At 45.2% G+C, this 12,163-nt stretch overlaps 1 protein-coding gene across 1 annotated transcript in view; it reads left to right on the forward strand.

The window, feature by feature from the left end:
* The window catches only part of LOC137528559 (ficolin-1-B-like), a 92,025-nt gene that overhangs the window by 36,110 nt on the left and 43,752 nt on the right, over positions 1–12,163 (forward strand). The window contains exon 7 of the mRNA XM_068249900.1: positions 11,203–11,330. Within this exon, the coding sequence (XP_068106001.1) occupies positions 11,203–11,330 (128 nt within the window). The remainder of the gene's footprint in view (positions 1–11,202; positions 11,331–12,163) is intronic.

Consider the following 12,163-nt stretch of genomic DNA (forward strand, 5'->3'; position numbering starts at 1 on the left):
AATCGGTCTTTAGGGTATTCAGAAAAAGTTTTCTGACAAATAGTCAGCCAATGAATCCACCTGATTGGGATTCATTTTCTGGTCAAAGATTTCATCTTTAAGTTCTATATCATCCTGATCAAAAAGGGATGCATAGTCATCAGGAATAGGTTCAGAAAACAACAAATCACTCCATATCTCAAACAACGGTCGGACCTCCTCCATACAAAACACTCCTTGCTCCACACGACTATGCATAAGACTAAATAGCTCATGCAATTGGTCTTTAGAGTGTCCCGAGAATACTTTCCGACAACAAGCCTTGTGCTTCTCAGCCAGGCGCACATATAAATACGCCTGAGTGGGATCCATTCTCTGGAATCAGCACACATGATACTGTCAGAACCCTTTGTATAGCCACAGTGATCAATGTATGGGCAGATCCTACTGTCACGATTCCTGCTAGCAGGGTATTTGCTGATCACATTTAGTAGCATATACAAAAGGTCAGGACACAGATATGCAATGAATTAGTGTTTAATATGAACAGTGCTACATACATATATATACAAATATAACAATCGCAGTACAGAATCATAAGGCAGAATCAACATCAACACAGTCCAGGGTCAATACACACTAGAATCAGACACCCATACGATATTACACACACACACACAGAGCTGCGACTAAGCTAGCCTGTGTATGTTCAAAACAGGATTAAACTAATACACTCTGTAACGATACGTGTCAGCACGCAGAGAGAATCTGATTATTGGTGATCTGCAGTATCACCAAGAATGCAGATACATACCTGATTATTGATGATCTGCAGAATCACCGATAATACAGATATATTGCTAACCTTTGGACACCTATTGGTATGTTAGTGTTTGGTGCAACAGTAGTACTTTGAGTAAAGCACCTGGCGTACGTTAAAAAAGGGCGCAGAGAAAAAAGGGTGCAGGGTTTTAAACGATAAGCATGAATAATGTTTAAAAAAATGTGCTATATTTCGTTTAAAAATAATGTTTTATAAAGTTATAAATCATGAAATAATGTGTATGAAATCGGCAATTGTAAAAACGTTAATCTTCCCTGTTTAAAAAGTGAAATTTATAATAACGTTTTATAAAACATTAATAAGAATGGTGCCTAAACCTAAGACCCCCCTGGTGGTGCCTAAACCTAAGACCCCCCTGGTAGTGCATAAACCTAAGACCCCCCTGGTGGTGCCTAAACCTAAGACCTCCCTGGTGGTGTCTAAACCTAAGACCCCCCTAATGATGCCTTAACCTAAGACCCCCCTGTGATAAGCATTAATAACGTTTAAAAAAAATATTGTGTGGTTTTTCGTTTAAAAATAATGTTTTAAAAAATATTGTACTGTTTTTCGTTTAAAAATAATGTTTAAAAAATTATAAATCATTAAATAATGTGTAATCATGAGAAGCAGTTATAAAACATTAAAAGTCTCCAGGCGCCGCTTTTAAAACGTTATTTTTTTCCGGCGCCCTTTTTTCCTGTTGGGCGCCCATTAAACGATATTTATTATGGCAGTAAATGGCGGCGCCCTTTTTGTCCACCTGCCTCATGCGCCCAAATTTCCTGCTTCCAAGCACCTGCTGAGCAGGTGATAATAGACAGTAAAGAGACACTGCTCTGAGAGCACAGGAACCTTCCAGCAGCCTGAGACTCCTCAAGGGGTGGAGTCAGGCTGAAGATAGGGAAGGCCAGAGAGTGAGTGACACCTGAAGGTGGATGTCACTATCTGGTCTGGAGACTATCTCTTAAAAGGAGAGATAGCTCTCCAGGTCGGGCTCGCCAGGTCGGCACCACACTGACAGAAAAGTACAAAGACAGAAGGCTGATTCGGTATCCAAGGCAAGCAGGGTCTGGCAACGGAATATCAGATATGCGAGGTACAGAATCAGAAGACAGAGTAGTAGTCAGAAAAGCAATAAGTCATAACAGATATCAAACAATGCCTAGTCTGGGTGCGAGGTCCGTGGTCTCAGCACCCTGGAACTAGTCTGAAGAATAACACAGATGATAATAAAGTTCCCTAGTCTGAGTGCAAGGTCCGTGGTCTCAGCACCCTGGAACTAGTCTGAAATATAACACAAATGATAGTACAGTTCCCTAATCTGGGTGTGAGGTCCTTGGTCTCTAAACCCTAGAACTAGTCTGGAGTATAACACAAATAATAGTACAGTTACCTAAGCTGGGTGTGAGGTCCTTGGTCTCTACACCCTGGAACTAGTCTGAGCATAACACAAATGATAGAACAGTTCCCTAAGCTGGGTGTGAGGTCCTTGGTCTCTACACCCTGGAACTAGTCTGAGCATAAACAGAATAACAGTTCAAGTAATCTGGCTAAGTGTGAATTCCCAGGTCCACCTGGTTCAAACACACTATTGGATCTGACTGAGGTCTGAGGGCTTCCACGTAGTGATCGCAACGGCAGACAACTTGCAACTGGCCAGCAGAAACTATATATGGAGTAGTGCTCTCCAGCACCACCCCTAATTGCTCAACCAATAGTATCCTGCTCAAGAGTCAGCTGATCGGCGTGGTCAGCTGACTCTCCCTGCCTAGTATAAGAATTCTGCCTCTCAGCGCGCGCGCGTGTATTCCTAAGCCTGTGTGCACTAACAGACCCAGCCACACCAGACACACGCTGCCGCGTGCAAACTGCCGCGCTGGACGCGGAACCAGCCGCCTGACTGTTGTTGCATGCGGCGGCTTTTCCGCGTTCCACCCTGCCACTAGACACACGCTTCCGCGTGCAAACTGCCGCGCTGGACGCGGAATCAGCCGCCTCCTCAGTAGCACACGTGGCGGCTTTTCCGCAATCTCTCACACACTCTAGCTAATCTGGGACACAGACAAGCGACAGAGCAGGGCAAGATAGGATGCAAGCCAAAGGCTCACACAGACAGACAGACAGACTGGAAACACAGAGCAAGGCAAGAAAGTATGTAAGCCAGAGGCTTACACAGGCAGTCAGACAAGCTGGAAACACAGAGCAGAACAAGGAAGTGGACCAGCAAGCAGAAGTCACACTGACACAAGGATCTGCAGAGTGTGAAGGGAGTGGCCAGCTTAAATAGGAACTAGCAGCCTGGCCGGACACCTGTGGAACAGAGACATGTATAACCCATGATACTCCATCTAGTAGTAAACCTGTAAACTGCAGGCAACCATGATAAGCAAACAGAGCCACCTGCTGGTGACTTGTGATGACACCAGCAGGTGAAGCAGGAAGCAACAGCTTTTCTGACAGGCAGCAATTAAATATTCCCCTTGAAAAGCAATAGGTGAAGTTTGATTCACTTTTGTAGGCTCCACCTACTTTTCTGAATATTAATCCCAGTCACCCAGTGACCAACTGTGCAAAGTTTAAGAACCCTGCCATTAACAGTGTAAGAATGGCTGCAGTTTACATTTTCCCAGTGAAATTTGTATTTGTCTCCACTCACTGATGACGTTGCCCGGGAATGTATTTGACTGGTGTTGGCTCCGCCCACTTTCTAACCCTAACGCACAAACACTCAAGGACCAAGTTTGTGAGCTTTGGGGTCCTTGGCATCAATAATTTGTATATTCCAATAGAAATTAAACAAATCAGATTGGTGTAACGAGCGGCGGGGTCCAGCGGCAAGACCGCCACCGCTATCCCCGCCGCACACACTGTCAGCACGCCGCACACAGGTCTCTCTGCCGCGCACAGGCTCAGGGCTACACGCCCGGCGGCAGGACCTTTATCCTCTGAGGAAATGGGTCAGCTGATCCGGCGATGAGCTGACTCCAGCCAGCCAATCACATACTGACTTTGGTTCCAGCACCCTGGGCGGGCTGGCTGAACATGCCTTCTGCATTTAAGCGTAGAGATGTCATTTGCCCAGTGTCTGCTGTTGCGAATACTTCGTGTTAGCGCTCAGACCTTTGATAGCTATAATTATAACTGAATATTATTGTTGATTTATTGTGTATGACCCTCTGCTCGTATTTCTGACTCCGATTTCTGCCTCCTGATTCTGTACTTAGCTATCTGATCTGTTGCCGATTTCCTGCCTGTACCTTTGACTCTGATTTGTGCCTCCTGATTCTGTGCCTTATCTGTCCGACCCGTTGCCGACCTCAGCTTCCTCTTTGACTACGATTAGCCCTACGATTTTGTACTGCTGCTGACCGATCCTTACCGACTTTGCCTGTACGACCATTCTACTAGTGATAGTCCCTACAGCCAGGGGGCTATCACATAGGAGTACTCCTGTATACTGTGCATTAATCACCTGTGAGCACACTCTTATTAAAGTACTGATTGTGTTTGTGAGCATTCCGCTGATCTACTATCAGAAAGATACTGATTGCTTTTGTCAAAATATATCTGCATTGGTGGTGATACTGCAGAATCAGATCACCACGTAATCAGACATTTGTGCTCTCGCTGACACTTTGTTACAATTGGCTGTTTGTGGCTTTACCCCCTCTTCAGCATTTGAACCCCAGTCACCCAATGACCAACTGTAGCAGGTTTGAGGCCTCTGCTATTAACAGTGTAAAAATGGTAGCAATTTAAATATTCCACTTGAAAATCAACAGGTGAATTTTGATTGGCTATTATAGGCTCCACCCACTTCCCTGAATATTAATCTGGGCAAAGTTTGGGAACCCTGCCATAAACAGTGTAAGAATGGCTGCAGTTTACATTTTCCCAGTGAAATTTGTTTTTGGCTCCGCCCACTGTTTGTAACCTGGACACACAGTCACTCAATGACCAAGTTTGTAAGCTTTTGGGTCCTTGGCAATGGCATCAATAATTTGTATTTTCCCATGAAATGAAACAAATCTGATTCACTGTTTGTGGCTCTGTCCCCTTTTCTGAATTTGAACCCCAGTGACCCAACTGTACCAGGTTTGAGGCGTGTGCCATTAACAGTGCAAAAATGGCAGCAATTTTAATATTCTCCTTGAAAAGCGACATGTAATTTTTGATTGGCATTTTTAGGCTCCACCCATTTTCTGAATATTAATCCTAGTCACCCAGTAACCAGCTGTGCAAAGTTTGAGAACCCTGCCATTAACAGTGAAGAAAGGCTGCAGTTTACAATTTCCCAGAAAAATCTGTTTTTAACTCCACCCACTTTTTGTAACCTTGACACACAGTCACTCAATGACCAAGTTTGTGAGCTTTTGGGTTCCTGGCATCAAAATTGTGTGACTGGAAGCAGTTTATCCAGCAAAGAAATCTGGCTGTTTGTGGCTCCACCCCTTTACTGAATTTGAACCCCAGACACTTAAGGTTTGAGGCCTCTGTCATTAACAGTGTAAGAATGACTGCAGTTTCAATATTCCCCTTGAAAATCAATAGGTGAATTTTGATTGGCTCCACCTACTTTTCCAATTATTAATCCTAGTCACCCAGTGACCAACTGTTCAAAGTTTGAGAACCCTGCCTATAACAGTGTAAGAAAAGCTGCAGTTTACATTTTCCCATGAAAAAAGTTAATTGTTTTTGGCTCCACCCACTATTTGTAATCTTGACATACAGTCACTTTATGACCAATTTTATGAGCTTTGGGGTCCTTGGCATCAATAAGTTGCATTTTACCATTGAAATTAAACAAATCTGATTGGCTGTTTTTGGCCCGCTCCCTTCAGAATTTAAACCCCAGTCCCCCAGTGACTGACTTTAGCAGATTTTTTAGCCTCTGCCATTAAGAGTGTAAGAATGGAAGCAATCTAAATATTCCCCTTGAAAATCAAAAGGTGAATTTTGATTGGCTGCTGTAGGCTCCACCCACTTTCCTGAATATTAGTCCCAGTCATCCAGTGACCAACTGTGTCACCCACACAACCAGTTTGAGAACCCTGCCAATAACAGAATGGCTGAAATCAATCTAACAAATCTGACTGGCTGTTTGTGGCTCCACCCCTTTAGTGAATTTGGACCCCAGTCACCCAATGACTGACTGTATCAGGTTTGAGGCCTCTGCCATTAACAGTGTGGGAATGGTAGCAATGTGAATATTCCCCTTGAAAATAAATTTTGATTGGCTGTTGTAGGCTCCACGTACATTTCTGAATATTCATCCCAGTCACCCAGTGGCCAATTGTGTCAAGTTTGGGAACCCTGCCATGTTAAAAATGTAGTTGTTGGCACCGCCAACTTTTTCTAACCTTGAAATACAGTCACTCAATTATCAAGTTTATCAGCTTTGGGGTCCTTGGTATCAATACTTTGTATATTCCCATTGAAAAATAAACAAATCTGGCTGTTTGTGGCTCCGCCCCCTTTCTGAATTTGAACCCCAGTCACCCAGTGACCAATTGTACCAGGTTTGAGGCATCTGCTATTAATAGTATAAGAGAATGGTAGCAGCTTAAATATTCCCTTTGAAAATCAAAAGGTGAATTTTTATTGGCTGTTGTAGGCTCCACCCACCTTCCAAAATCTTAATCTCATTCACCCAGTGACCAACTGTGCAAAGTTTGAGAACCCTGCCATTAACAGTGTAAGAATGGCTGCAGTTTATATTTTCCCAGTAAAAGTTGTTTTTGGCTCTGCCCACTTTGTGTAACCTTGACACACAGTCACTCAATGACCACGTTTGTGAACTTTCAGGTTCCTGGCATCAAAAATGTGTGAATGGAAGTAGTTTATCCACCAAGGAAATGTGATTGGCTGTTTGTGGCCCGCCCCTTTAGTGAATTTGAACCCCAGTCACCCAATGACCGACTGTAGCAAGTTTGAAGCCTCTGCCATTAAAAGTGTAAGAATAGCAGCAGTTTAAATATTCCCCTTGAAAATCAATAGGTGAATCTTGATTGGATGTTGTAGGCTCCACCCACTTTCTTGAATCTTAATCGCATTCACACAGTGACCAACTGTGGCAAGTTTGAGAACCTTGCGATTAACAGTCTAAGAATGGCTGCAGTTTACATTTTCCCATTTAAAATAAATGGCTGAAATTTGATTGGCTGTTTTATGCTCCACCCACTTTTCCTGGATTTGTAACCTCGGTCACCAAGTAACCAACTGTGCCAAGTGGGGGGACTCTGGCTTGATTACTGTGAGAATGGCAGCCTTTTACATTTTTTCCATTGACTTGAATGGGTGAAATCTGATTTGCTGTTTGTAGCTCCGCCCATTTGTGAAGGGGGATGCGAGACCACCAAAACATATCATCCCAGGTAGTAAGGGATCTGCATACCAAGTTTCGTTCAAATCGGTCAAGCAGTTTTCGAGTGATCGCGGCACATACACACACACATACATACACACACATATACACACATACATACATACATCCGATTTTATATATATATAGATTTTGTCAAAGTTTAAAACTGCTTTAAGGCCAGTTATGGATGACAGAAGAGGTTAATTAGATAGGTAGGGGTTAACAATTTACTATAGGGAAAAAAACACTTTATTTTTTAACCCCCCTGGTGGTAACCCCGAGCTTAGCTCCAGCTGAGATTCACTTACCCAGAGCTCAGCTCGGATGGCCCAAAAATGCCGCGCACTGGCTTTTACTGGGTCCCGTGCAATCCACGCTGCCAGCGGGACCCAGGCATCTCCCCCCGGCCGCCGGGATCCCCTTACCTCCTCTCTTCTTCCGGGGATCCCTGGCGGCCAATCAGGATGGCTGAGTGGCGGTTTGTGGTGGTGCAGCTAGACGCCGGGCGAAGTGACGTCATCGGGGCGGGGGCCGGGGGGACTTAAAGTGGACCCGGACTTTTGCACAGAACTATATATATATATACAGGATCTTCTAAAAAAATTAGCATATTGTGATAAAGTTCATTATTTTCTGTAATGTACTGATAAACATTAGACTTTCATATATTTTAGATTCAAATACACACAACTGAAGTAGTTCAAGCCTTTTATTGTTTTAATATTGATGATTTTGGCATACAGCTCATGAAACCCCAAATTTCCTCATGCTTCCATCTGCTGAAGAGCTTTATGGAGATGAAGATTTCATTTTTCAGCACGACCTGGCACCTGCTCACAGTGCCAAAACCACTGGTAAATGGTTTACTGACCATGGTATTACTGTGCTCAATTGGCCTGCCAACTCTCCTGACCTGAACCCCATAGAAAATCTGTGGGATATTGTGAAGAGAAAGTTGAGAGACGCAAGACCCAACACTCTGGATGAGCTTAAGGCCGCTATCGAAGCATCCTGGGCCACACACACATATATATATATACGTGTGTGTGTGTGTGTGTGTGTGTGTGTGTGTGTGTGTGTATACTAGCTGATGACCTGGCATTGCCCGGGTATGTATTTTACTGGTCTTGGCTCCACCCACTTTTTCTAACCCTACCACACAAACACAAAGTTTGTGAGCTTTGGGGTCTTTGGCATCAATAATTTGCATATTTCCATCAATATTCAACTATTCAGATTGGCTGTTTGTGTCTCCGCCCCTCTCCAGCATTTGAACCCCAATCACACAATGACCAACTGTAGCAGGTTTGAGGCATCTGATATTAACAGTGTAAAAATGGAAGCAATTTAAATATTCCCCAGTTTTTGTGACACACAGTCACTGTGTGTCAAGTGTGTCACCTTGACAGACAGTTAGTCAATGACCAAGTTTTGCGCTTTCGGGTTCCTGACATCAAAATTGTGTGAGTGGAAGCAGTTTATCCAGCGAAGAAATCTGATTGGCTGTTTGTGGCTCCGCCCCTTTAGTGATTTTGAACCCCAGTCACTTAATGACCGACTGTAGCAGGTTTGAGACCTCTGCCATTAATAGTGTAAGAATGGCAGCAGTTTCAATATTCCCCTTGAAAATCAATAGGTGAATTTTAATTGGCAGTTGTAGGCTCCACCCACATTTCTGAATATTAATCTCAGTCACCCAGTGGCCGGCCGCTCCTCTTCTCCCCTCTCCAGTGGTCTTCAGTTCAGGGTCCGCTTCTCTTCTTGCGAGCGCTTCAGCTCTACTCGATGTGTTTCATGCTTTCTGCTTCCTGTTGCTGCAACTGCGATCCACTTCCTCTCTCTGGTGGTGTTCAACAGGCTCCTCTCCTGCAGGCAGCGGGACGCTTCAGCTTTACTTGCTCCTCTGCCCGCTGGGTATTCAGTTTCCTGCTTGCTTCCTTCTTCTGTAGTAAAGCAGTTACTGTAACCACAGCGGCACACGTGGTCACGTGGCGGCAGTAAGAAGAATGGAGGACCTCAAGAAGCTGAGGCGGCCACAGGAGAAGGAAAAGAGAAGCCTGCTTACTGCACTGAAGATGACTGGAGTGAGAGGGAGAGGAGTGCGGTGGCAGGATCAGGTGCAGTATGAAGTGTCAACCTAGTGAAGTGTAGTGTAGTGTTAGTTAATTGTTTGTGTAGTGTTAGTGTATGTTGTGTAGTGTTAGTGTAGAGTTGTGTTGTATAGTGTGTAGTGCAGTGTTGTGGTCTTCATTGTGCAACATGGCTTTGTAGTGGGGCGAGTCAGGGCTGCTGCTCTGTAGGTGGGCCCAGAAGGACAACACTCTCTTCTATTTCTGAAGCAGTAATGGGTATCTGCCTAGCTCAGCTCAGCAGGCATTGTTTGAGATACCGTATTTTTCGCCGTATTAGACGCACTTTTTCTTCTCCAAAATTTTTGGGGAAAAGTGGGTGCGTCTTATGCGGCGAAGGTACAGATTTTGGAATGCAGAGGTGCGCAGGGAAGCGGTATATACATTACCTGCTCCTGCCGCCGCGCTCCTGGCTCCAGTCCTGCTTCGGGATCCTCTTCTGCCATCCACCGATACCTGCTGCTACAGCCGCCGCGCTCCTGGCTCCAGTCCTGCTTCAGGATCCTCTTCTCCCATCTACCGCTGTTGCAGCCGCCGAACATTGCTGGCCGGTGAGTCCTAATTAGCCGCGCGGGGATTACGCAATCAGTACACATGTGCCGGGGTCATGCATGCGTGACCCCGGCGCACGCGTGCTGATTGCGTAATCCCTGAAGAAGATCACCAGAAGAGGATTGCGAAGCAGGACTGGAGCCAGGAGCACGGCGGCAGGAGCAGGTAACGTATATACTGTATTTACGCTGCTGGCACAGGGGGATATGGACAGGGGGACATGGCCGGCACAGCGGGACACGGATGGCACAGGGGGACACTGACAGGGGGAAATGGCTGGCAGGAGGACACTAACAGGGGGACATGGCTGGCACAGGGACACAGACAAGGGGGGCATGGCTGCTACAGAGATACTGACAGGGGGACATGGCTGGCACAGGGACACTGACAGGGGGACATGGTTGGCACAGGGATACTGACAGGGGGACATGGCTGGCACAGGGACACTGACAGGGGGACATGGCTGGCACAGGGGGACACTGACAGGGGGACATTCCTGGCACAGGGACACTGACGGGGACATGGCTGGCACAGGGGGAGACTGACAGGAGGACATGGCTGGCACAGAAGGGCATGGTTGGCACAGGAGGACATGACAGGCACAGGGGGAAACAGCAGGCACAGGGTGACACAGGAACAGCCAATCCCTACACTGACCACATAGGGGAACACAGGCAGGCAACATGGGAATAGGCAATCATTACACTGTCCCCTTATGTGGTCAGTGTAATAGTATGTAGAGTAACTGGGGGGTGAAAAGTCCTTAAGACGCCCCTGCATCATAGAAGCACCAAGGTTTAGTTTTTTCTTTTTTTCCTGATTTTTGCCTTGTAAATCTGGGTGCGTCTTATATGCTGGAGCGTCTTATATGGCGAAAAATACGTACTTCGATGGACATGGAGAAGGTGTTTGCAGTACTCCAGGTGGAATATTTCTGTTGGGTAAGGTCCCATTTTGATTGGTCTGGGTAAGTGGTTGGGACCCATGCTTCACTTCCATACCGTAGAATTTGGGTGATGACACTGTCAAATACTTTCAGCCAAACCTTTACTGGTGGTTTGAGGTGGTACAGTTCTTTCCTGATGGCATAGAACATTCAGCATGCTTTGGCTTCTAGAGCCTCCATGGCTGACTTAAGGCTTCCGTATTGGTTGATTTCAAGACCAAGGTAGGTATATTTATCAGTTCTGCTGATTCCACAGTCATTGAGTGTAAAGGATGGGCTCTGGGCTAACCTTATGTTTTTCCTCTGGAACACCATGGACAATAGTCGCTTTGTATAACAGCCATTCAGTATATAAGCTTTGGAAAATGTATTTGAAAGTATTTTAGCCTGTCTGTCTTTCCTGCAGCTGCCAAGAACTGTAAAGAACTGAAGGCTTTTGGTGTGGTTCTCACCAACTGGTACACAATATATCCGGATGGCCTGAAGCCCCTGATGGTCCTGTGTGACATGCACACTGATGGTGGAGGCTGGATAGTAAGTGGCTAGAATCTGATGCACAAAATACTTGTCAGTTTTATAAGGATGATAAGTAGGATAGAACACATGATGGTGGAATAAAATGGTTTCCTAAGATGGAAAGAGAATATACCAATCAGTATGTTCTCTTAGGAAGCTCTACTCAGGCTGAGTGAATTTTATTGTACATACGAATGACCTTTTTTTAATAGTAGTAGTATTAGTCAAATGTAGTTGGCTCTCAAGTTTAAAGAGGAACTGTAACTAAAAACATCCCCTGGGGGGTACTCACCTCGGTAGTGTTATAATTTAAGTATTATATGTAGGCCTCAGTTATTTGAACTGAGTTAGTTGAAAGGCTTAATTTGCTTAATTTGCACAGGGTCTCTTTAAGCATAATTTCTCAGAGAGAAATTATGAACACCTTTACCAGAAGCAGATTGTCCTCGTCCGAAGGACAGTAACATTATCTGTTCAAATCCACTCCAAAGAAGGACCGGCACCACACCAAGGAATTATAGCTCTTCAAGGTTTAATCAAACACATGTTAGCAACGACAGACTGCTGTTTCGACCCTCCTGGGTCTTTGTCAAGTTGCAGGAATCATATAACACCAAATAACATACAAACATACATATATAGTGAGTTAACCCGCCCACAGAGGGGCCTGGTGACCAATCCTGAGAGCGCCTTAATGGAGGACCTGATGGGAGACTGACCACCCTACTACACACCAATAGCAACTCAGCATTTCAAAATGTCACTCACCAATCAGGGTAAAGCGGCGAGTTCCCCGCTGTCAAAGTGTCGGCGGTGCGCATCATAGCAAAGCCGCTACCTCAAACGGAGCA

This window comes from Hyperolius riggenbachi, chromosome 8 (assembly GCF_040937935.1).
Source record: "Hyperolius riggenbachi isolate aHypRig1 chromosome 8, aHypRig1.pri, whole genome shotgun sequence".
Taxonomy (NCBI): Eukaryota; Metazoa; Chordata; class Amphibia; order Anura; family Hyperoliidae; genus Hyperolius; species Hyperolius riggenbachi.